Genomic DNA, 27,146 nt, shown 5'->3' with positions numbered 1-27,146 from the left:
ATTTATTCTGAAGCCAGCTGCAACAAATGCATTGATTTAAAAGTAACACTTGTTAATTAATTATTGACTATTGCTATTTTAAAACTATTGAGATGGGAGCACTGCACGTGTCAATTTGATGATTCATGAGATGTTTTTTCTTTTTTTGGAATCCCACATATCTGAATGAATTGAATGAGAAACATAAAGTTTGCATGAGGGGAAGTTGGAGGACGGGACGTCTTTTGGGATTTTATTTTTAGTTTCACGTGGATTGAACTCGTTCCGCTCTTTCTGACTCACCAAGAATACATCAAGGTGTTGTGTATTTTAAGAATTAACTGCAGTTTTACTCTCAATGATCCAGAACTTCTTCTGTCTGACTGCAGCTTTTTTCTTCTGATGTAAAGGCTTTTCAATGGGATCTGGGAATGGGATGTTGAAAATATGTTGATGGTGTTCAGTAGAGCTGAAGATCTCGACAGAGATTTAATCTTCAACTTTTATAAGTGCTTTTTTGGAGGAAGGGGAAGCGTTTTTATTCTTTATTCCAGACAGTATAGAGATAACATGTAATGAAGGAGAGTGAGATGCAACAAAAGGTCTCTGATGAGCTCCAACCAGGAACGTTCTGGTTCTTTGTCAGCATTTCAACCCCTAAACTTCGTGGTTATTCCAGTCGACAATTATTCTGATCATTGATTCATTGTTTAAAAGAACGTTCAAGCAACAAAGTCAAATATTTGCTGGTTCCAGCTTTTTCTCTCTTTGTCTTATTTAATAAAATTGAATGTCTCTCTCTTTGGATTCCGCACTATTCGTAGAACGAAATAAGAAATTTGAAGTCATCTTTGGAAACTATGTTTTTTCTCTGTTTTATATACTAAACAAGTTATCAAGAAATCCGTAATTTTTCAGAATATACAGTAAAAAGCTTTCTCCAGAACCACAGAAGACTTATTACAGCTGTTTTTTACAGGAGAGTTTAAGGGGAAGCAGATTTTGAGTTAAAAATTGTCCCACTTCTTGGAGTCATAACTCATGAAACATATTGATTGCATTCACTCTTTGATAGCAATCCAAATAGACAGAGCTGTTTAAACACATTGCAAATTGTCGTCATTTTCTGACCAAAAGATTATGTCTGTTATGTGCAAACAAACGTCCATGAATCTGCAAAGAAATCCTAGAAAAAGACACTTGCATAGTTATCTGTGGTTTACCAATGGGTGTGAAGAGAGGAACTGCTTATGGCTAACTGTGCATACTTGTAATGTAAACAAATCTAGGCAAAAAAACAACAACACAGGTCTCATAAGAGAACACCAGCACCTTCCTGTAGCTTACAACGGCACGTTTAAAGAGCTCCTGCTCTCCTGATGGCTTAATTTTTTCTTTCATCTTATTGGATCCTCGTTAGAAGACTAAGATGTCGCTCCAGACGGGATTTAAATTATAGGAGGAACAGACAGTTCACTGAATCAGTTATTGTAGCTGTAATTATCGCTGTAGTTTGGGTGAAAACGTACCCACACACTGGACGGGATTATAATCACTGACTGGAGACAGGTTAACAGCACCCGAGAAATGAATCCAGTCCGAATAGGGCTCAAGTGAAACAACATTTCAGCTGTGAATATATTATTAATAAAACGTGTGTGTGTGTGTGTGTGTGTGTGTGTGTGTGTGTGTGTGTGTGTGTGTGTGTGTGTGTGTGTGTGTGTGTGTGTGTGTGTGTGTGTGTGTGTGTGTGTGTGTGTGTGTGTGTGTGTGTGTGTGTGTGTGTGTGTGTGTGTGTGTGTGTGTGTGTGTGTGTGTGTGTGTGTGTGTGTCTCTCTCTCTTCAGCTTGAGGCTCTAAAACAGCAGAACTCTAAATACCAGGAGGAGCTCAGTCTGTCCAAGGAGCGGAGCAGCTCAGAGAACCAGAGAATCGGAGTCCTCTGCAAGGAAATGTGAGTACTCATGATAACTAATGTGGTTTTTCTTTTCCTGGCGTGCACATGTGTGTGTGTGCATCCTGTAAAGGTGACCCCCAGTCAACCAGTTCATTAAACTGGTTTGGTTAATCTGTCCGGAGGGTCCAAACTGATGATTAAAACACCCGGCCTACATTCACAAGCTCTAACTCTGCACACAGACAGGACTGCATGAATGCATTCTGTTTTCATTGCATCTAAATACACGTATAAAGACTATCCCAACGCTGAAATGTCAAATGTGTCATTAAAGTGGCTCTCCAGAGAGACGCTTCCACTTGAAAATATGCCATAAATTATTGTGTAAAGCCCATAATTAGCCGGAGGGTGCTATTATGTGATTATGGATATGACGGTGGAGAACAATGCACAATACTCTGCTGAGGGAAATGGCTGTCATATGTTTCACTGTTCACAGTGTTTAGATCTTTAACTATAAATCGTGTTGACTTAAGATTTCTTTCTAAACATTTATACATTTAAACATTTATGAATGCATGGAGCTTTCAGATTTTGGGATGTACTTTTCCTTCTCTTTGGTTTCCATTTCGTTGTTGTTTCGTTGGTTCCAAAACATCTCAAATGCTCCACACATATCATATATTTTGTATTTAACAGGTGTAGATAAAGGAAACAAGACTTTTTAGTTTAAGCAGCCAGCCTACAGTTAAAAGAGCTTCATGTTTTATTTGATTCCTGTACCCAGCATGCATCTACTGGCTTTGGAAAGTATAATTAAATTGGATTATTTAAGTTTCAAATTTCATTGGTTATTGCAGCGCTTTTGCTCCAAGTACTGAGTTTCCTTTTGTTGATAAAATGATGAAGTGGCAGCAGATTGATGCGAAAAAGAGACGATCTGAGACGTCAACATGTTTGTAGCACTGAGTATCCTTTAAAAAATGACAATACAAGTACCTTAAAGTGATACTGACACCGATAGAGTACTTCATTTAATTAAAAAAATGTCGACTTCATTGCTTCAAATGTCACCACCGCCACATTTATTTCTATAAGACGCCACAGAAGTTTAGTGAAGCCATAATTTCAAACGTTTTTGTGGCATCTCGTGCGCTTACCAACTCGACAAATACACCCAGCTTGATTTTTTGCATTTTTTTCTAGATCTAGGTAGAAAAAAAATCAAATGCAAGTGTCAGTTGACTGGAGAAGTAACAATACTACTTGATACTGGTTTCTTTTGGTATCGAGCACTGATATACAGCTTCACATGTGAGACATGATTTCACTGTGTTGCCTCTTTTGAGTGAACCTCCCTCCAGTTTTTGCCGCTCTTTCCATCTGTGCATGATTCACTGAGCAAAGCCAATTCAGAAGATAATAGGGCCCTTCTGTGTTCTCTGTGATGGATGATGATGCGAGTTGCTAATATATTTCCATACTGTATGGAAATGAATGAAACAAAACTGAGCATTCACACAAAATTATCTGATTTAAAAGCATTAAATGTAAAAATGAAGACCTCTGTGGACAGCTAAATGTATTACCGACTCCTTTCATGGCCGTGTTGGCATGGCAACAAATTCATTCAAATTTGAATTGCCAGCAGAGCTTTGACTGATCACTCAGCTGAAACAGTTTTTGATGCAGGGTTAAAAATACTCCACCTTATTAACAGCATTTTTTTCATTTGACTTTGTTGTGGTGGATCTCCAGCTGGATGTCTTGGCGTGTGTGTGTGTGTGTGTGTGTGTGTGTGTGTGTGTGTGTGTGTGTGTGTGTGTGTGTTGTGTAGTGTGTGTGTGTGTGTGTGTGTGTGTGTGTGTGTGTGTGTGTGTGTGTGTGTGTGTGTGTGTGTGTGTGTGTGTGTGTGTTCGTGTGTGTGTAGAAGTATGTGGCGTCTTTTCATCATCCCGCCACACCTCCCCTGAGTCATCAGAGCCCCGAGCTGTGACGTCAGAGCTCCAGATGGATTCTAATTGGTTGAATTATAGTCATCAATTAATGAAGCCTCCTGGAGGAGGAGCAGCAGCAGATGGAGATGTCAAACCAATATCTTCAGTTACAGTGAAACAGACGGAGCTTCTGCTTTTCTGTGAATGTTGGATTCATTCTAAACCTCAGCACAAAGAGAGAGTCACGTTAAACACCTCTGAGACTCCGTTACAGTTTCCATCCCGTCTCCTCTCCACGATGTGTTCCTCCGTTCTTCTTCAGTCTGCTGCCGTTATGTAACCGATCCGTCTCTCCTCCTAGGACCGCCTGGCTCCAACATGGCGGCTACTGTCACTATGACATCAGAGTGTGTGTGTGTGTGTGTTTGTGTGGAATGAATGTGACCTTTGTGGCCTCTCAGAGAGCGGCTGTAAACAGCTCAGATGTGTGTTTTGTCTTGTTTTTGGTGTCACTGCAGTCAAATCCTGATTGGTTTTGTCTGATAAAACCAGCTGTTTATATCCCCCAAAAAATATAATATTAATTAAATATTAAAATATTTTTTAATGTGTTTATATAGCCTTAATTTCACAGTCATAATGATTCTTCACTTACAAAATGATGCTGTCAAATCAAGAGTCTGCAGCTCTGCGAGGCTGTGCTTTGATGAAATGCTGATGTTTTGCAGGCGTCATGTTTACTACCTTAGTGTAGCGTGTTAGCATGTAACATTTGCTAACATTTGCTAACATTTGCTAATTAGCAGTAAACACAAAGTACAGCTGAGGCTGATGGGATTTAGGTTAGTTCTGCAGGTTTTTGCTAAAAATAAAGTAACTAACAAGTTAATTTAATGACCTGGTGAAAAGTTAAGGAATTAAAGTTATTGCTTTTCATCCTGAAAGGGAAAATGAATGTTTAACCAAATTTCATGGCAATCCGTGTAATGGTTATGGAGATATTTCTCTAAAAACCTGTTAACCTCATGGTGGCGCTAGAAGGAATATTAGGGGATGAGTGAAGTCAGTAGGATTCATCCTCTGAGGAACGTACATTTTATGACGATCCTTTCAACAATTGTTATTTAATTCTGGACCAAACTGGCTGAATCGACCCAAATGAATCAATGCAGGTTGAAGTTTTCCTCCATGTGTTTTGGTGTAGAATTTAAAGTTTCAGTTCCAATTCTCTCTGCTGGACATGGAGCATAAAACTACAGTAATAAACTATTAAATTATAGATGGTTCATGAATACATTTCCAAAGTACAATTGGAGAAGCAGAGCCACAGCTGCTTCTCTCTCTGCTTCTGTTTACAATCTGAGAGGGAAAGCAAGTGAAAAAAAAAAAAACCAACACATTTTTCTATAGTCCTTTTCCCTCTATACTCCTCCTTGCTGTGTTTGAGTGGAGAGGATGCTATGGAGGCATGTCCGATGTGATTACACAGCAGGCAGATAAACATTTCATCCAGCTGGTGCTCAGACCCAGCTATTAGTCACACATAGCTTCTTCCTCTGACACAAATCCCAAGAATGACCCACATGGAGCTAATTTCACTTTCTCCCCGGCAGAAATCGTTCCAAAAATATCCAGATTCATAAATTCCCAGACAACACAGTCTCTGCAGCTGTCACTGGGTCTAAATTTGATCGTATGCTCAGATAACAGTGTGAGCTTTATGACATCCTGATGGTATTTTTCATGCATGCGTACTGTATCACTACTGTATCTGTGCAGCAGTGCAGAGTGTATAAATGACGGAGGGGTTTTACAGCTGTTAAATCCTTTAAGATGTTTAAAGTAGGACGATGAAGCAGCAGATACACACCAACAGATGGCTTTTCAGTCTTTGGATTATATCAGTAGAAAGTGCATGCAGTGCATTTACTTTCAAACTGATTTTGCTGCTTTTGAAAATGCTAGAAAAAGTAATTTACTTGTATATATCTGAAAGAAAACATTTTTTAGGAGTCTTTGTTTGCTTTAAAGCTGCTATAATTAATATTTAAATATCTGTGTTATGTTAAAGGTGTTGATTGTAGTGATGAATCCACAGAAAAGGATCACATGACTCTGCAGGCAGCTGCTTTCAGCAAAAAAACTCTCAATACATGCTGTACATAGTGGAGCATTTAGCAGTTAAAGAGGCAGATATTTCCCTTAGGTGTTGGTGGAGACCAAAAACGGAGCTAAAACGACTTAAAGACTTGTATTCATCAGGTCTGCAGGCTCTAAATGATGCTCTGTTTCTGCTGGATGTGTAAATCAGACTCTATAAGGTGATAAAAGTTTCACAATGTGGCCATAAACTCAGTTAATGTAGCTTTAAAGCAGCTTTGTACTGAATTTTCATGTGATTATAGCATCATTCAATTTGTATTTTTGTCTTGAACATCTGGATGCAAATGAATGCGGCCTGCTGTATTTGTAGTGCTTCATCTTTCCTTTAACATTTCTGTATAGTTTGTTATGGTGCCACTGAGGGAGACAAAGTATTTCTAAATGAATATGTTGATGTAAATGTGGTTTCAGCTGTTTTTATTGGATAGAAAGTTAAACTAAGGCTGCAACTACTATTATTTTCATTTATCAGTTAATTAGCCATCATTTTCTTCAATTAATCAACGATTTATTTAGTTTATAAAAGCCAGAAACTATCCATCTTCAAATGTCTTGTTTTGTCCAACCGAATTTAGTTTCTGCATATCAGTACATTTTTCTCATCTGCAGAATTTTTGCTTTAAAATTTTGCTTTATTTTTCTTTAAATCAGCACAAACATGATTGGACTTATTGCTGCAGATGTGAGTGAAACCATAAAAAGGCTTTGGGGCTTTTTCTCTTTTCATTTTGCAGAGAAATACAAGTTTTTCTGACCTGCAACATAACTTTTCAGCTCATAACAGAATCCGAAATACGCTCCTCATCTTTCATTTTTTGCAGACCAAATCGTTAAATTATTTTGTGGGTGCATGTCAGTGTGTGTGTGTGTGTGTGCATGTTTAACAGCTGTGAACACATCTGGCTGCACAGGTTTAAGCGTACAGCAGCGATGGTGACACAGATACTGGACTGTCTCTAAGTGTGTCTCCTCTCTTTTCTCTCTCCTCCCTCTCAGAGAGGAGCTGAAGCTGGCCTCCCAGAAGTCTCAGCAGCATGATGAGGTACTGACCTTTCTTTAAAATAATAATATTATTATATAAACGACTTCCTTCAGCTCCATAGATCAGAGTTCGTTAAGTCAGAAACGGTGATTGGATTAATATGTTTTGGCATCGTGAGGATTTACTTCCTGCTGTGACTGAACTCTTAAAGCTCAGACGGGTTTAGCTTCTATTTAAATGCCTCTACGTTCGTGTGTGTTTGACTCTCAGCACAACGAGGAACGCAACAGTCAACAGACAGACATGAAGACCAGGTAAGAAACCAGGAGATGAGATTCTTTATATGTATGAACTCTTTATGTATGTCATGTTCTGCCTATTTAACAGATCCGATCTTATCGGAAAGTCACTTCTAGATGCACACACTTTAAAAAATTAAAGTTGCAAATTGATGTGTGCAGATTTAAGGCCAATTTTCCTCATTATCAATACATTTCTCCCCTAATAAATCATAAATAACTGATGGGCTGCAACTCCTAATTTCTTTGATTACTTTCTTAATTCATTGATTAATGGTTTGCAGATGTAAATAACATGTTTTCAGTGGTGGGAAAGTATTCAAATAATGTATTTAAGTTAAAAGTTTGGAGGGAAAAGTAAAAGTATGAAAGTATTAGACATAAAATGTACTTAAAAAAGAGTAATTATAAGGCAGGATGGCCCCCTGTCAGTGTTGTATTATTGGATCATTATTAATGTTGTATAAATATATAAGCAGTACTCACATATTTGCATGTGCTTTATACACTGCTGGGTAGTTAAATCTATTATAATGCATCATATTAAGAAACCCTTAATCTGAAAAAAATGTAATAACTGATAAATACATTTAATGCAGTAAAATATACAATATTTGCCTTGAATACTAATACTCAAGTGAAGTACAAGTACTGAAAAATGAGTACAGAGTTTATTCCTGACAGACTGTTTTTCATATCTGATCGGACAGTTAGATATTTTAAAAGTTTTACTTCTATTCTTTGTGTTTGATTGGTCTTTTTTTAATCCTTTTCTAAGTCTGGAAACAAAAAAAAGTTTTTTATTGTCTCAAAACCTCTCGACTCCGTTATCAGACGATTAAAACAACTCAACTCAACCTTCAGAGTTTGATAAAGTGTTAATGATAGTCGTGGATCAAAGCTGTGTATTTGATATTTAAGATCAGAGCGACAGAGTGAAGGAGAAGTGATGATGTGGAGATCAGCTGACAGCTCTGTGCTGTCGGCCGGAGGGAAATAAAGAGGTGAAGCTCAATAATTAGAGCAGAAATAATAGAACGTGTTCTCAGGTGAACATAAAAAAAGAAGACAGGAGATGTGATTCAGTGAAACGACCGGCTTCACATCAGGGTTCCTTTCTGAAGAACGCTGGAACAGAGATGCTGTCGTTTGGGTCGGATGATCTGATAGAATTGATTTTATAGGCAGGTGTTTAAAATCTGCAGATCCATTAATCCACTGAGCTGCAACAGAGAAGATTCTTGATTTCTCACAGTTTTATTAATGTGTTCATGTAAAAATCAAGCATTATTTATGTATGAAAATGGTATTCATGCTGGAACATGGATACAATATTCCAGTCAAGTCAGGCTCACGTTTTACAGAAGTAAATAGAATGTAAAAAGCTATATATTTACATTAATAGTATAGTTACCCTGTGGAGTTTTTTTGACCACTAGTAGAATGATGGAGCCGTGTTTTGATGAGTGGGTCCACATTTTGTTTGTATCTTGTGCACACACAACAAGGCTCAAACACATCGTACTACAAGTTCTTTGCTGCTTGATACAAAAGGAACACTCTATCCAGTGCTTCCTGTTTATTACAGTCTTACGAGACCAGCTTGACACAGTTTCATAATGAAGTGTAAATAATAATAAAAAGAAAAAGAAATGCCATTTCAGTGTCAGATTGGTTGGAAGATATGTGGCTTGTGAACAATCAGTCCAATATTTACTTTGGTGACTATGAAGCTTAAAAGGAATCGTTCATAATCTGTGTTCACGTTCACTTCTACCATTAAAGTCTCATAAACAATGAAAAGGATTTATGAGGAAGGAAATTCATAAAACTCACTTTATAGTTTCAAGAAAATCAGACTGTATTTTACTTAAATCCTGCTGACAAACAATAAAACCGGACTGGAGATGCAGATGTTCTGTCCATGATTTCCCTTGATAAACATTTGGGTTAACTTGTTTTTGAACAAAGATGACTCTCTAAACCTCTATATTTTTCCACAGAGAAACCATCTCCAATCAGGGTTTGGAGGGCGACAGGTCAGACAAAGACCAGGAGCTGGAGACTCTGAGGAACGAGGTACTCACTGCTGACCTTCTCATCGTTTCTTTTTTAAACTTCTCTGCGTGTTTTTCTGATTCATCCGTTTTCTCCGTCGCTGCAGATCGCCGTGCTGCGAGGAGAGAACGCCATGGCCAAGACGCTGCAGGCCGCCGTGGAGACGCTGGAGGGAGACAAAGCTCAGCTGAGGAGCCGCGTTCACAGTCTGGAGCAGAGGCTCATGGGAAAGCAGGTGTCGGAGGGAGAGGACATAGAGGCTCCACCCACAGGTGAGCAGACGAGGATTAGAGCGTTCACACTGTTCTGGATTAAAAATGTCTCTTTTTGCAAACAGTTTTTTGTGATGTTCTGCAGGAGATGCAGCTCTGGAGCAGCTGAGAGAAGAGAAGGAGTTCGCTGAGGGTCAGGTAAGACTGTGAGGAGGCTTCACAAAATAAAGCTCACGTTCTGATCTGTGTCCACGTGAAGATGATCCATGTCTCCATTCGTCTCCGGCAGATCAACTTCCTGAACAGCGTGATCGTGGATCTGCAGCGGAAGAACGAGGAGCTGAAGATCAAACTGAAGAAGCTCGCTCTGGCTGAGTTCAACGGCAACGACGGGACGGACGGGTAAGAAATATGAAAAAATGGAAATATACAGTGATGCTTTTCTTTGTTTTTATATTGTGAATTGAATGAGTTTGGTTTTTGGGATGCTAACTCATCGAGGTGGTGAACACCAGATAAATGGAGAATAACCAACTAGTAGTTTTTTCTTTCATACTGAGTTAGATGAGAAGATCATTTTCACTTTTACGAACTGTAAATATGAAGCTTCAGCAAGCCAACTGTTATCTTAGCTTAGCATAAAGACTGGAAACAGGTGGAAACAGCTAGCCTGGCCGAGACAAGTTTCCCTGAGAGACGATGAAGTATTTCTTATCTCTTATATATTACATCCTCTCCTCTCCTCTATCCTCTCCTCTATCCTCTCCTCTATCCTCTCATCTATCCTCTCCTCTATCCTCTCTACTCTTCTCCTCTCCTCATATCTTATATCTATCTTATTTCTTATATCTTATCTACCAACACTTCTAAAGTTCCCTAATTACAATTTGTATATCTTGTTTGTTTAATCTGTACAAAAACAGAGATGTAAAGATGACCGTTTATCTTAGACACAAACATATGAACCATTCCAACACTTGATCGTACAAATGTACTAATTTCTTGGGCTTTCGTTTGTCTCTTTATCTGATTTTCCAACTGGGATAAAACATGGTGGATTTTCTGTGAAGGTGTGGCTCCGTTAGCCATTTAGTTCCTACTGCAGATGTACAGTAAGTCTTTAAAAACACAAATATATAGTTTCATTTTTTAAAGGAGGTGCAGAAATTCTCTCAAACAGCTGATAACTGAACATTTTAATCATACAAACAGACAGAAAACGTTTATGTGTTGGGGACTATTTTCAGCGGCGGATTAATCCACAGTTGGAACATGTCGCTCAGAGCAGCTACAGAGAAACAAGACGTGTCACACACAAACGCACAAAACCCTTTCCTCTGTCTCACAGGTTTGTGGAAGGCGTGTCAAAGCAAAGGGAAAAGAAGGCGACGCCGCGTCTCTTCTGCGACATCTGCGACTGCTTCGACCTCCACGACACGGAGGACTGCCCCACCCAGGCCCAGAGCCCCGACTCCGTACCTCACACCGCCTACCACGGCAACCGGGCCGACGAGAGGCCCTACTGCGACATCTGCGAGGCCTTCGGTCACGCCACCGAGTCCTGCAACGACGACCAGACCTTCTAGAAGCTCCAAATGAAAAACCCTCTTCACCTGCATCTTAACTCCTCCCCCTTTTCTCTTTAACTCACCTTTCACTCTCCCGCAGTCCAGCCCGACTCACCTCCCTCCAGATTCTTCCATATTGTATTTTTATACTGTATTTATGCATATCACTGGTAGCCACCGTCCTGATCCTACACCTTTATCTTTATCTGCAGCTCTTCTCTATAAAGAAACTGTTCTGCAGAATGCTCGTCCAAATATGCTGCTTCGGTGCAATATTGATGTTTATAACAAAAAAGGAATCCGTCCTCTGCACTCGTCGTTTTTAACGTTTGTATCTAAGAATAAGAATAAGTGTCGTTTTTTGGGGGCTTTTGTTTGTTATTCAGCTAAATAATGATGCAACTAAATGAAGCACAGGTGAAACCGAAGGGAAGATGAAGCTCCTCTCCGACTCTACATTCCTGTTCTGTATCGCATTCCTCAAGTCTGTACGGCTGAAAACCAATCAGAGAGAGTTATACTGCCATGTCAACGTTCTACTTTTTAATGTTTGGGAAGGTATTTCCTCCAGTGCATCAACATACGACGGAGTGTTAGGGCCACGAGATTTAAAGAAGTAAGACGTTAAATTTATAGAGAACCTTTGACAATTAAGAGGAAAAAATCTGTAATATATCGAGTAAAGAAAGTCATAATATTTCCTCCAACAACAACAAAAGAAACAAAATTCAGGAATCACAGATGAAAACATTAAATACAGTATAAAGTACTGTAGAAAACTTACTTTTGAAATAAAGTTGAACAATAAATCAAATGTTTCATGAACATGACATTTCATGAGAATTAATTATGTTAAATGTGCTTGTTTTATACTGTATAGTGTCTATTTTTTACTAATTATTGCCATGACTGCGTTCTTTAACTATATTGTAATTATTAAAACTTTTCTATAAATATTAGGATTTTATTATCAAAACTTTACAAATGACATTCAATTTTTTTTTTTATGACTTAATTCTTGAAATATTACAACTTTATTCTGAAATAATACATCTTTTTCCTCAAAATATTATTTTATTCTGGACATATTATGACTTTTCTGTTAATATTACAACATTATTCTCAAAAGTGCTTTTCTTTATCTTACAACCTCATTGTTTGAATATTATGACTGTATTCTTAAAATATAACAACTTTATGCTTAAAAACTAAATATTATAACTTTCTTTATTAAACTTAATATTTATTTGACCTTTTAAGTGGCCCTTATACTCCGCCGTATTTAACCTGAATGTTTATTTATGGAAACAAGTTATACGTTTACGTCTCGACTTTGGAAAATTGTAGCTTTTCAAGGTTTCTGCCATTATTCCAGAGCTTTCAACTGCATCTCACTGTCCTCCTCAGTGGATGTAGTGTACTGCTGTGTGTACTTCATGTACAGATGAAGACTGCAGGAAAAAAAAAAAGCCACTCTTAAAGAGGTACTCTACAGGTTTTTACACACAAAGGTCAGTTTATTAGTTTACTTATTTCTTATTAAAGGTCCATTTATTAGTTGTTCTGCAGCTTTTCGTCATTTCTTACATTTTTGGTGTTAGAGTTTAATGTTTTCTGAGCACTTTAAGGACTTCTCCTCTGTATGTTTGTGTAAAATATCAGATATAAAGTTCCTCTACTTCTGCATGACAGTGTGGCAACTTGATCAAAAGCTCCGGAGCAGCTACTAAATGGACCTTGTGTTTGTTTTCTCTCAACATTTGTGAGTAATCACTTTTCCATAGATCATCATTCTGGTTAATATCCTCGAGGATTCTTTCATAGCTAATGATGACGTTGTTAGATTGAGTTATTTATTGTCTTTTCTTTCACTAACCCGTGATGTTTTTATGCCTACAGGGACATAAGCTAGCACTGATTTAAAGGTGTACAGTCTGTACTAGGACTACTGTAGTGTAGGTGGGCTTTTGAAATGCAGGATGAAAACTCACCAGATAGAAAAACTACAGAAGCCTAGACTAACTTAGATTTGCACTGTCCACTTTAAAAGATTCAGCAGTAAAAACACAAAACAGCGCTTTAACGTCGAAATTTTATCGTGAAGGTCAGTGCAGGTTATTCTGTGCTGTTTTATTTCATAATGCCCTCTATAAAGATAATGTTTTAAAAATTGGTTTTTAAAATACGCTTTTTTACTTTCTGGCAGAGAGTTAGACGAGAAGATCGATACCACACTCGTGTGTGTTTGTAAGATGAATACGAAGCTAGTTATAGCGGCTTAGCTTAGCTTAGCTTAGCACAAAGTCTGTTAACGTGGTAAACAGCGAGTTGTTGCTTTTTACACTTTGTTTTTTTGTTTGGATTAAAGAAAGAAGATATTAGTGAGATTTAGAGGTGTTGATAGGCAGATTACGAGAACATCTGATGGTTGAAGCCTGACGCCACAATCGCACAGAGAAGCGTCGCTACCGGCAACAAAAAACTGTTATTAAAGAAAGAAAATAATATATTTCAAGCAGATATAGTTATTTTCTTTGCTTTGCTATTAAATTATATACCTAATCGTAATTTAATACCACTAATGTCAGACTTTTGTCTACATTTGTCGTCGTCCCGCTGTGTCTACCACACCTAGTGGAAAATTAAAACGGGAAGTAAAAGTGGTGAATTAGTAAAGCCCGCCTCTTGCTTGATTTTGATTGGCCGCCTGGGATAAAGTGTGACAATTCTCTCGACTTAACAAATTTTCACTTTTATGTGTCCAAAAATGGCTGGAAAAAGCGTGACATAAGAGGAGACAGACGCCATACCGTTTGAAGATCGATTGAAGTCTACAAGTTTTGAAAACTCAGAAAGAAGTTACATGAGGCTAACGACTCCAGGCTACATTAGCCACCACTAGCGTAACACACCTGAATCTAGTTGCATTGTGGGTAATGTAGGTGCCAGGTTTTGACAAGTAAGAGGAACGCGTTGAATTTAAAAAAGGTTGATATCTCTGGCTCTGCTGCATCGATTTTTACCGTTTTTGTTTTAAACTGTTAATCCTGATTTTGAAAGTGTTATAAGAGTATAATGATAAATATACTGGTACCAATCATCTTATTTAACTGTCAGAAAGCGTATTTCCCAAAATGAGGAACTATTCCTTTAAACGAACCCTGTACTAAAGCGACTTGTATTTGACTTCTCTCGTTCTTAAGCACAATATTTGGATCATATTGAATCTTCTAGTGTAACAGTGTATTATATAATACGTGATGTGACTAACCACTGACACGAGTCTTTGTAAATACTAATCAGAGGCTTCCTTCTGATAAAAGTACACAGTGCCATGAGACAAAACAAAGCTTTTATGTGTATTACATTTTATTTTTCTGCCCTGTTGATAAGATCCACGTTGTATAAGGAGAAAAGAAAATCCCATTTGTAAAGACTTTAAAACATTGTGTACTTTATAAGTGATGCGTCTAATTATTAGTGTAATGTTTTATATATGTAACTATTTTACAAATGTTGACGTGGTGTAAAATGTCACTGTTTTCTATGTACTGAATACTCCTGAACAGTCCATTAGAAATACTACGAAATACAAGCTTGTGTTTGTGTTTTCTTTTTGTCACTCTACAAGCAGCAGTGGTGGAAGAAGTACTATCATTTCTTAGTAAAAGTACTTATACCACACTATACATCCATTATTCATTATCAATTATATACATATATGAAAGAGTATATATAAAATAAAAATATTACAATTTTCTTATCTTGAAAGTGATTAACGGAAGTATTTTCCTGAAAGTTGCCTGTTTATATGTATATATATATATAAATATATAATATATATATACACACACACATATATATACACACACATATATATATATATATATATATATATATATACACACACATATATATATGTGTGTGTACGTGCATATGCAGATATATATGTATGTATATATATATATATATATAAAATTATATAAATGATTTAAAGATGCATAATTAAACCTCATTTCCGGAAAAAAAGCCTTATTTAATAAAATAAGAAATACTCCTCTAGTAACCACGAGCCGATTCAAAACCACAAGAAGTACTATAAAAAGTACTTCGGGCAAATATCTATACTATACAATACTATCTATGTAACGGTGTTCCCTTCCCTCCAAACACTGAACACAAACACCAGCAACTTTTGTGAATTTTATTAAGAAAACAAACCATTGGACATGATAAAAACCAAGCACTACTGATGGAATAAATAAGTCAAACCAAACCATAAATCTGTACAAGATCTAAAGTGAAACAAATGGTCCCAAGAAAAAAAAAAAAAAATACAAGATTTCATATCTCACAGCTCTGTTTTTTTTTTTATTTTTTTTTTAAACACAGTTATGAGCAAACTATAAGCAATCGGCTCAATCAGGTGAAAGCTACAACATAAGTGAGATTTTTTTTATTTTTCAAACTAAGTGTACATAATGCTGTTTATAACTGTTAATGTCAATACAATAGCATTTTTAAGTTCCAGCGCTGCTGGACTGGGAATGAGGTATATGCTAATCCATCCTCTAAACCGAGACAGTTGTTTTTATTTCTTTTCTCTCCATCCATGTGAATGCTGATTCTCTGAAATCGGATCAAGTATTTCTGCGTCGTAAAGTACTTCTTAATAGCCCCTGTTGTGTGGTGAAGTCATTGGTTTGCAGTGATTCAATTGATTTCAATCCATATTCACGAGAAGATATTAATGAAACTTAGTCTAACATGGGTGAGGTTGAACATTAGAGGTCACAGGTCTGAATCCGCACTATTTATATATATATATATATATATATATATATATATATATATATATAAAGTTCAAGTAAAATGCACAAATCTGCACAAAAACCGAGAGCTTGATGCCACAGGAGTCGTGTTTGGATTCAGCCAATAGACAGCACCTTGAAGGAGGATTAGAACCGAGACTGGACCCTTCTGTCGTAGATAAGTAGTGATACACAGAGATGAGACGTCATGATGGTGGACCAGACGGGAAAACCAGTCCCAGTGACTGGTCAGGTTCTACTTTAGGATGGGAAAAAACAAAAACAAAAAAAAAGCCACCTGAAGTAGAAACAAACCAGCGAGCGTGGACTTTGATTTATGAGGTTTGAAGATGTTTAAAAAGTCCAGAAGATGAAAGTTATTCTGGGTAGTGTCCAACTATTTAAAAAAAAGGGATAGCTCCACAGTTTTGGGGAAAAACTTTTATGTCGGTATGGTAAATATAAAGTTAGCTTAGCTTAGCATCAAGGCTGGAAACAGCAAAGTAAAGGCTCACTAATTATCATGTTATATGTTGTTTAAATAAATGTAATTGTTCAAGAAATTAATCTTGCACGTGACATCATGTAAAACCACATTTTGTCGTTTTTAAACTGTTTTCTTATACTATTAAAAACAAAAATATAACTTGTTAATTATTGAGCTAAATCTGTCTGCCAGCACTTCTGAATCTCAATAATTCTGTCTAAAAACAGACGTTTAAAAACAATTCGTGCCTGTTTTATAGATGGGTTCCTTTAGGTATAGCCAGGCTAGCTGTTCCCTTTGTTTCCAGTCTGTATGCTAAGCTAAGCTAACCGTGTCTCTAGCTCTATATTTATCATACAGACATCAGAGTGGTATCCATCCTCTTTTTTTTTTTATCTCGCGCATCAAGAAATGTTGAACTATCCCTTCAGCTATAAACAAAAAAGTGTTGCGGTTGATTATAAATATTGGAGAATACTAATTAGTGATGATTATAAGGCAAAAAAAGAAAAGAAAACATGGCACCAAAGTTGTAATTCAAATCCTGCTTGACCTAAAACGTAGCAACTCAAGGCACACCTTCAGGATCTACGCTACCTACGCCGCCGGCCTCACTACTTATCCAAGAGTTTATCTCGACCAGTACCGTCTTCTTCTTCTACAAACCACAAACTAAACAAAACAAACAAAACACATGTGTGAATGGAGAACTCTTCATGGATAGAGAAAAAAGACTTCCACTACAGCAGCAAAATCTATCTGTGATCGATTGTGACATACCATAACAGTGCATTGACCCTCCTGAGAAAAAAACCCTAAACGTTTCCTAAACAAATATAGAACATTAGTCTAACAGGAGGCGAATCGGGAGGATTGAAGTGACGTGGTCTCAGGGTGGAGTTACCCCCCCTCTCCCCCCTCCCCTTTCCATCCAGGCCGCTGATCTGAGACCAGTTTAGCCTCTCGAGCTAAACCATTAGCAGTGAAACGTTTTTAGAATCGGTCTCAGAGCAGCGGCCTCGATCGACCCCGTCCTGATCTCAGATCCCCAGTGTTAACTCTTTCTAGTCACAGATGCAGGTCAGTGTTTGGCGTCTGGCCTGGCGGGCGGTGGCTGGAGTCCCCCCATCCCCCCATCCCCCCATCCCCCTACCCCCCTGGTTACAAAGGAGAGCTTCTCTTGGCATTGGTGAAAGAAGTGTGGAGAACTGGAAGGAAGCACGGAGGAGAGACCAGCGAATAGAGGTAATATCCATTATTCTCCCTCTGTGGCAGAGGAGTGTGAGGACGGGGGGAGGGGGGTAGTGAGAGGAGAGCCGGTGTATCCATTAGCCCTAATGTATCTAGAGTTAATGGAGGGAGGTGCAGAGGGAGGGAGGAGGGGGAGGAGGAGGAACGACCCCCTCAAACATTTAACTCTCCTCAAAGTCCTGAGACGAAGACTCCCCTTTGCTTTTCTTGGTGGGCGGGGCCTCTTCCTCTAGGTCCTACAGGGAGAAATAAAGAAAACATAATTAATATAATAATAATATTAATAATACAAACTTCTTTTGTGAAAAATAGAATACAGTTTGTACAATATCCATTTTTAAAGACAAGAATATCTACAATTCCAAGACTGCATCTGCATCACTTAAGGACTTTTTTAACACCACCTTAAATGCCATTTAATCGAAACACCAAATTAAACGACATTTAAAGAACTAATTCCCTATAATTCAAACCCCCAACATGACTTAGTTTAAGTCACAAATAAACGTTAATTACTGTTAACTGTCAATGATTTGCTGCGTTCCAACAACTTCTTAAACACCAAATTAAATTACTTTTAAAAAGGACTGATTCCCTAACATTCAAGCCCCCAACACGGCATAGTCACAGACACAAATCAAGGTTACTCACTGTTACACTAATGGTGTTAACTTCCATTGATTTGCTGCAGGCTCTGCATCGGACCATGTGGATGTACAGCTGATCTTTGGTGATTTGCGTGTCCTAGAATTTACATTTTCCAGCCAAAGCTGAATGTTCGCTTAGCGTTTATGTTCTAAACCTGCATCGTTTTACTTTAAAAATCACTCCTGCAAGAGTCACACTTTCTTAAGGCAGGTGGTGTGTAAAATAATGGCACAACTGCAGAGGACATGCATGCAGACAGCAGAACGTGCTCTATTTACTAACGTTCAGTAAAAGAAAACAGAAAAAGACGTTGAATTTCTGGTCTTTCACAAAATATCTTCATTTAAGCACTTTCAATGACTGTTTTCAGTCTATATAAAAAACTTTCAATGCCTTTGTTTTTCCTCCTCAAATTCAAAAACTTCCAAGTTTTTGGTATCGTCCAAAGTTTGAAAGTATAATATATTTTTTTGGGATTGTTTTCAGTTTGTTGCCGTTTCTTGTTCTAGTTCCACTGATTTGAATGTAAATGTTTCACATTTTATCTGAGCTAACAAAGATATTTTAAGAACTTTAAAAGGTCAAAATCTTCGTGGAAGCCAACTATGTATTGAAAGAAAGAATAAAGGATATAGTGTAGATACATATATATATACTTAACATTCATATAAACAAAGGCACAGTGTGACAGACGCTCCAAGGACAGACTGTCTCTGTGACTATAAATATCCATTCAACATTCACTGAGAGCAGCAGCAACAACCGGTATTGTTGAAGTTGTAGAAGAGACACAGAAAAGTGAAAACAACTTTAATAAAGCGACATGTTTTGTATATTTTCTTGTCTCAAATCAATACGACTGAGGAAATATAATATTGTTTGTGGTGATCAAATTTAAGCAGCAGTGTCTCTTTCAAGTAAAACAACGTCCTGTTTACAGTCTCTATTCCAAACATCCCTGACAACAGTTTTAACAGTTGTTTTTTTGTGCATTTTTCAAGAAAGAAATATTGATTTTGAAGTTTACAGAAGTCAATTTATTATACATTTTTGTAATTTATTTATTTCCTCACAGAAATTTTATAGGAATCTCAGTTATTAAAACAAAGACTATCTGAGAATATGTTTTGTTGGGTGATCTGACCGTCTAAACCAACAGTTAGTGAGTGTAGAGTGAAGTCGTGTTGGTACCTGAGTGGCTTTGCTGTCTGAGGAGTCCTTGTCCCCTGAGGACAGACTGTCTCTCTTGGCACTTGGTGCTCTCTCTGAGGTCTCTGATGGAGGGGAGGTCTTACCTGAGGAGGAGAACCAGTCAACTCATCAGAACAGGAAGACATTCTTTATCTTATAGCATTAAATACACAGAGGTGGTGATGACGTGTTGTCTGACACTTTAATGACCCCGTGTGGCGGTGAGAAGATACTGCACTTTAACATTTCAACCCTCTGAAACTGAAGGTCGGTTTAATTTAACCGACACGGGAAGAAGAAAAACTGATGAAAGATCTAATTAGAATTTTTTTTGCAAAGGTCAAATTATATCCTGACATGTACAATGTCCACCTAGTCAAATACGGTTATTTGCTTCTTTTTTTTAATTCTTCTATTACAGCTGATTTTTTTGGACTGCTGGTTTGACAAAAGAAGAAATCTGAAGACGACACCTTCGTCTTTGGGACATGTGATGATCAGATTTTGACTATTAATTATACATTTTCGAAACCAAACAATAGATGAAATATTCCTCTGACATTATTATTAAAAGTTTTCAGATAGCAAACTCTGCTTATCTTATAATATTTCACAGTGCACAAGCGTCGAAACACAATATATTTAGTTGGGGCTCATTGAGATATGGAATAATTAGCAGATTAACAGAAAACGATTCATTGTTAAATCATTTTTCAAGCAAAAACGCCAAAATCCGCAGGTTCCAGCTTCTTAAATTGTTTTTTTCCGTCTTATGTAATACAATTATATGGTTATTCATATGTTTTGTCAAACCAGAAGTCAAATCTGAAGACTTCAACTTGGACTTCAGGAACTTGTAATGGACATTTTTTTGGACTATTTTCTGACATTTTTTTCGACTCAAAAGATTCTCCAAAAGAAACCACCCCCCCCAAAAAAAATAGATAATGAAAGGTGTTTTGCTGGCTATTCATTCCTTCTCATTTGGAAATGAGAAAGGTCTCAAACAATTCTTCCCTTTGCAGTGTTTTGTGATTTATTTATTCATATACTAGTTTGAATTTCTAGTGCATAGGTGGGTTGAAAGGCGTGAGACCAACATGTCAAGTCTCCATCAGGTTTTTGGGCTTTTAAAAAGGGAAACCAGAGAGAGAGGGTTGACAGTTGAAGTTATATTTAAATAACGGGAAGCAGTCCTTTCTCTCTCAGCGTGATGTTATTGGTTCTGACAGAGAGACGAGATTAGAGCGGCAAAACAAAAACAGGAAGTGGTCGACCGGCCGCGCTGCTGGCTGAGACAGACCAACCACGTCTTTGGTAACGTTTACGTGTGTGTGTGTGTGTGTGTGTGTGTGTGTGTGTGTGTGTGTGTGTGTGTGTGTGTGTGTGTGTGTGTGTGTGTGTGTGTGTGTGTGCTGGCATCTGACCCCGCTTGCTGTCGGGGCTCTGGTCAGTCTTGGCCTCGCTGCTGGTCTCGCGGTGGGACGTGGCGGCGGGCTCCGGGGCCGGGCTGGTGCTACAACTGTTCTCCTGTTTCACCGGGGACGAGTCGGCGATGGAGCTCTGGTTGCTGTTGTCATCTAGAAAAAAAAACACAGATGTTAGATGTTTTTTGTCATTGTGAGAGTGTCAGAAATATATAACATAATATACAAAATATACAGTTTTTTATAGTTCTGTGATCTTTTATTAGAATAAGTACGAAATGAGTGCGACATTTTTGACAGAAGATGCATAAAACCCTCAGGTTTGTGTCCAGATTACTCAAAACACAAGTACTTTTGGTTAAAACAGATTATCTACAGGTTTCAGAAATGAAATACCACTTATTTAAAAAAGAAAGGACATTGCAGCATTAAGAAAAAGCAACAAAAAGACAAAAAAAAGTTCTGTGAATATCTTCAGAAGTCTTTGAATGATTCTTCTCTCTGTAGGTGTTTTAGGAGGTTTCAAGTAGTAATATTATACTTCATTATTGTCTGTAAATACCATGAAAAGTCAAAAGTCCACACTGAATGTATTTACTAACAAGTATTGTGTGTGTGTACCAAATGTGTATTAATCCGCTGCTGAAAATAGTCCCCAACAAATGCTCCTGATTCTTAAATAAAAACTACAGTGAGCAGCTGTTTTGAGAAATTACAGAATCTTTTTTTGAAACTTAAACTATATATTTATGTTTTTGTTTTTTTATATTTACATACGTGTGTGTGTGTGTGTGTGTGTGTGTGTGTGTGTGTGTGTGTGTGTGTGTGTGTGTGTGTGTGTGTCCTTTAAGGCGGTCAGTGCGTACCGTGCATGTCCATCATCCCTGGAGAGGAGCTGTTCTCTGGAGTCGTCAGCTCGGAGCCGTATTTCTCGTCTTTACCCTTCTTCTTATTTTTGTTCTTCTACAACGAGAGGACAAAGTACAGCGTTCAAAAACACACAAAATAAATATATATATATATGTTTGTTTGAGTTGAAAACATGAGGTCATAGTGTGTTAAGGTCTCTTAAAGAGGCTGAACTCACATCATCTGATTTGGGCTCCGTCACCGGCACCCACTTGTAGATGCGGAGTGATGTGTCTCCAACAGTCACCCATTTCTTCTCCCTGTGTAGCGGCGGAAAAAATAAGCTGACTCAAATGCACCATACATTACATTATGACCATTAAGAACCTGAAAGCAGCTCCCTGTCACAGAAAACTATACTCTATAAATGATACTGTATAAATATTACAAAACAAGGCCATCATAAGAGCTCCAACTAATTATTGTTTCTCTTGATAACGTTTTTAAATGAACCACTTAGTTAAAACGGCCATTTTCAATTTCCCACATCCAATTATGACATCGTCAAATGACTTGCTTTGTCCAGCCAAAACCAAGAGATATCAAATTTTAAATGATATAAAGCAAATTATCATATTTCTAGAGGCTGGAGCTGGTGAGTGTTGTTGTAAACAAATTACTTAATATGTCTGTGAATGGAAAGTATTGTGATTATCACAGCAGGAGACGTATTATGTTAGCAATAAATAGACTCTCAAAAGGCTTATTATGTCTCTCAATGCAATTACACTACAAAAAATAAAATGCTTTTAAAGGCATCAAACTGGGCTTCAGGAAGTTTTTCTGACATTTTATAAACCAAAACCAGTAATAGAGGAAATCATAGGGGAGTAAACAAAAAGGAAAATACTTGAAAATACACCCACGGAAATTCTCTGGTTTATAAAATGTCCCAAACGCCTTGTTTGACATCTTTAAATGCCTGATAAACAGTCTAAAACCCATAAAAAAAATAGCAAATATTCACATTAGAGAAGCTGGAAACACAATTAATTAATCGATCATCAAAACTCTTTCTGGATATTGTTCTTTGGATTGATTTATTGATTATCCAATCCATTGATTGTTTCATTTCTAAGCGTTAGTGGAGGAAGTATTCAAAGTAAAAGTAGCATTACTGCAATAAAGAAACTAAAGTGAAAGTCCTGCACTGAAAATGTCAATTAGTTAAAGTGTGATTAGCTAAATGCACATGAAGTACATAAATAAAAGCACTCATAATTAATTTGGTGTTATACAATAGGATATAATAGTATTGTATTATCATTTCTACATGAATGTGTAAGCAGTATTTAGCTGGTTAAGGTGGAACAATTGATAACAAAGCTACTTTATGTTGGTACAGCACTTAACACTTGCAATACTATAATTATTCTGTCTGTATATACAATATTTTTAGTTATTGTGGATTTTTTTACTTTTACTTTTCTTAATATTCTTTCCTGTTTTTATTACTTATTTATAATACTGTTTTTTTTACTATGTCTCTATGCTGCTGTAATCCTGTAAATTTCCCCGCTACGGGAGTAATAAAGGATTATCTAAGTATAAAGCTGTTAAATAAGTGTAGTGTAAAAAGTTTGCCTCTGAAATGTAGTGAAATTAAAGTATAAAGTAGTATATAATGTAAAAAATACTTGTTTTTACATTAAATAAATGTAAAATATGTATATAATGTAAAAATTACTTGTTTGTTTGTACTTTATACTTTAATTTCAGACATTTAAATTTCTTTATCTTAAAAATGTACTTATTGTACTAGTTGAGTAAAAGTCAGTAAAAAGTAACTTTTTTAAAGTTTAAGTTTAGTAGCATACATTATTAGTTTATACAACAGTAGCAGAAAACAAAATTACTTATTTATAATACTGTTTTTTTTTTTACTATGTCTCTATGCTGCTGTAATCCTGTAAATGTCCCCGCTGCGGGACTAATAAAGGATTATCTTATTTTATCTTAATATGTATTTCAATTTATCTTAAATGTACAAGTATAAAGCTGTTAAATAACTGTAGTGTAAAATGTTTGCCTCTGAAATGTAGTGAAATTAAAGTATAAAGTAGTATATAATGTAAAAAATACTTGTTTTTACATTAAATAAATGTAAAATATGTATATAATGTAAAAAATACTTGTTTTTACATTAAATAAATGTAAAATATGTATATAATGTAAAAAATACTTGTTTTTACATTATATAAATGTAAAATATGTATATAATGTAAAAATTACTTGTTTGTTTTACATTTATACTTTAATATCATACATTTAAATTTCTTTATCTTAAAAATGTACTTATTGTACTATTGAGTAAAAGTCTTTATCTTAAAAAGTAACTTTTTTAAAGTTTAAGTTTAGTAGCATACATTATTAGTTTATATATATTAGTATATTAGTTTTGTTTTTACATTATATAAATGTAAAATATGTATATAATGTAAAAATGACTTGTTTTTACATTAAATAAATGTAAAATATGTATATAATGTAAAAATGACTTGTTTTTACATTAAATAAATGTAAAATATGTATATAATGTAAAAAATACTTGTTTGTTTGTACTTTATACTTTAATTTCATATATTTAAATTTCTTCATCTTAAAAATGTACTTATTGTACTAGTTGAGTAAAAGTCAGTAAAAAGTAACTTTTTTAAAGTTTAAGTTTAGTAGCATACATTATTAGTTCATACAACAGCAGCAGAAAACAAAACAAAACAATAATTAAAAAGCACATTTGTAATTAATTCTCACTTGTGTGTTTTATTTTGAAATCCTAAAAAAAAAAAAAAAAAAAAAAAAAAAAAAAAAAAAAAAAAAAAAAAAAAAAAAAAAAAAAATCCCCCACTAACTTAAACTGCCTTTGACCTGAGGGACGTTTGATTAAACCGCCTGATAAAAGAAACCACGCCGTATAAAAGCTGCCACGGGGCGGTGTTACACGCGTACAACGACATTAAGCGTGTTTATTCTCCCGCATGTGTGTGCATATTGTGTGTTCGGTGTTTAACGTGAACACTGAGTCACTACGTGTTCAGCCATGCACTACTTCCCCCTAACCCCACCCCCGCCGCCGTGCCTTCCGCCTCCAGCGCACCTAAAGCTTCATTTAAACTCCACACGGACTAAACTGTTCCCAATGTTCCCAAATAAACACTTATGCAAAATAAAGCAGGAACCCGCAGCTTCAGGGTGCAAACAACACAGCAGCAATGGCTTTCATGTGCCTGCATCGAAATGGCTTCTGGGTTCAACCCTGTAGGAAAAAAAAACGGGTACATGTTGTATTTGTGTGCAGCGGGCTGTCGCGGTGCTACGCGCCAGTGCTCCCCCTCGGTGCACCCAGGCTGCCAGTACTTGTTCGGAAAATCCCCCGCGTTCATAAAAAATCACCCTTTTTCAGTTTCACCCCGCACTCCCGTCCCCGTCCCCCTCCTCCCCCAACACGCTGGAGCCTCTCTCGTGTTAGATAACGAAGCCTGGCTGACTGTTCTTCCACTCTTACCATTTTCGTACTTTCTCAATAGCGGCCATGACCCGCTTGATGTCATCTTTGGCCCTGCTCCGGGTCTCAGCTCGGACCGACCTGCCCGACATTGCCGCGGTGGGTTTAATGTTTTGTTTTTTTAAAAAAGCTCGCCGGCAGTTCAGACACAATGCAAACAGTGGAGCGCACAGAGGAGCTACTGCGCATGCGCGGACTGATAGAGCACAGAGAGGAAAAAAGGGGGGAGGCTGGCTGCAGCTGCACTATGAAGACAGATCTGTGTCCCTGCTGGGTGTGCAGGAGAACAAAGAGGCCTCCAACACTGCTGTACAACTACTCACAACTACTCACAACTACTCACAACTAGCACAACTTTGCTGTGAAGCTTCATGCTCTGTCACATGAAGCATTTAAGTGCTCAGGTTGCACAACCACATGACAATAATAACATGACAATAAAAACCTGTGCAATACATTACACATTACACTGTGCAATAATAGTTAAAAAAGTTAAAATAGTTGGGGGGGGGGGGGGTTCTGTCTGTAAATATAATATTTCAGTTATTGTTGTTTTTTCTACTGTTTTTTTTTTTATTGCTTATTTATAATACTTGTTTTATTTTATTTTTTTATTTTTTCTCTTGTGTGCACTTTACTCTACGCTGCTGTAAGCCTGCAAATTTCCCCGCTGCGGGACTAATAAAGGATTATCTTATCTTATCTTATCTTATCTTTATTAAGGTTAATAAATGCACTTATGCCACACTGTGAAACAGGGCCAGCATGAGACTTTACATAACATAAGATATGATAAAAGAATCCTTTATTAGACAAGTATTATAAGATAAAATAATCCTTTATTAGTCCTGCAGCGGGGAACATTTACAGGATTACAGCAGGATAGGGTATAGTGAAAACAAGAGACATAGTAAAAAAACAAGATAAAAAAACAAGTATTATAAATAAGCAATCAAAACAGTAAAGAATCCACAATAACTGAAATATTATAATATAAAATAAAATAATCCTTTATTAGTCCTGCAGCAGGGAACATTTACAGGATTACAGCAGCATAGAGTATAGTGCAAACAAGAGACATAGTAAAAAAAACAAGATCAAAAATAAGTATTATAAATAGCACTAAGCAATAAAAACAGTAAAGATTCCACAATAACTGAAATATTATATATACAGACAGAATAACTATTATAACTATGATAGTTAACATGATACTGAACCAACTTGTGTTTTGTAAATATTATGTTTAAGCACACATTTTGTACAAATAAGCATGTAGATTAAAGTTGGGCTATTAGCAGCAGCATTAACTTTAAATACAGTAAATACATATATTTGTTAATTACCTTTTCTAAGGGCATTTTCTGGAAAGCTTGATGCATGTTTTATGGTGTTATATTCACAATGGAAAGAAGTGAATCTCACCTGTCATTGTGTGGAAGATGTCCGAAAGGATACGACACGACCAAAAATAACTGTGTTTATTAAAATAACTGAGGAATAACAGAATCAGATCTGTTGGAAGAAAATATTCAGTTAATTAGTCTTTTAAATCACTCATTAAAACACTTTTTTACTGATTGGCTTAATGTAATGTCATCGCTTTACTGATTTATTTTATTATTGATATTATTATTTTATTTTACTTAATTATTTCATTTATTTTATTTGTTTATTTTAATTTTATTTTTTAGTCTATTTTCTTTGTTTATTTTTATCGATTGGATTGGTTTTATTGTTTCATATATTGTACTGTTTTATCAGGGTGTAACTCTCACCTTAGTTTGTCTTGCTGTTTTGCCTCACTGTTGAGCTTTCTCTTG

At 36.5% G+C, this 27,146-nt stretch overlaps 2 protein-coding genes across 3 annotated transcripts in view; one reads left to right on the top strand and one right to left on the bottom strand.

The window, feature by feature from the left end:
• The window catches only part of clip1b (CAP-GLY domain containing linker protein 1b), a 32,844-nt gene extending 21,007 nt beyond the window's left edge, over nt 1-11,837 (top strand). For both annotated transcript variants that reach the window (XM_054612676.1, XM_054612674.1), the window contains 8 exons: nt 1,826-1,932; nt 6,972-7,017; nt 7,228-7,271; nt 9,260-9,335; nt 9,421-9,586; nt 9,672-9,724; nt 9,816-9,928; nt 10,875-11,837. In XM_054612676.1, the coding sequence (XP_054468651.1) occupies nt 1,826-1,932; nt 6,972-7,017; nt 7,228-7,271; nt 9,260-9,335; nt 9,421-9,586; nt 9,672-9,724; nt 9,816-9,928; nt 10,875-11,112 (843 nt within the window). In that variant the 3' untranslated portion in view covers nt 11,113-11,837. The remainder of the gene's footprint in view (nt 1-1,825; nt 1,933-6,971; nt 7,018-7,227; nt 7,272-9,259; nt 9,336-9,420; nt 9,587-9,671; nt 9,725-9,815; nt 9,929-10,874) is intronic.
• Nucleotides 11,838-17,551: 5,714 nt separating this feature from the next.
• bcl7a (BAF chromatin remodeling complex subunit BCL7A) lies at nt 17,552-25,638 on the bottom strand. The gene is made up of 6 exons (XM_054612814.1): nt 25,324-25,638; nt 21,997-22,078; nt 21,776-21,872; nt 20,910-21,062; nt 19,483-19,586; nt 17,552-17,879 (listed from the first exon to the last, which is right to left on the bottom strand). Exons 1-6 carry the CDS (start codon nt 25,413-25,415, stop codon nt 17,805-17,807), a joined length of 603 nt encoding a protein of 200 aa, XP_054468789.1. The 5' UTR covers nt 25,416-25,638; the 3' UTR covers nt 17,552-17,804.
• Nucleotides 25,639-27,146: the final 1,508 nt, after the last annotated feature.

Source organism: Anoplopoma fimbria, chromosome 14 (assembly GCF_027596085.1).
Source record: "Anoplopoma fimbria isolate UVic2021 breed Golden Eagle Sablefish chromosome 14, Afim_UVic_2022, whole genome shotgun sequence".
NCBI classification, from domain to species: Eukaryota; Metazoa; Chordata; class Actinopteri; order Perciformes; family Anoplopomatidae; genus Anoplopoma; species Anoplopoma fimbria.
The sequence above is the reverse complement of the archived record's forward strand: the minus strand, read 5'-3'. Positions and strand labels throughout refer to the sequence as shown.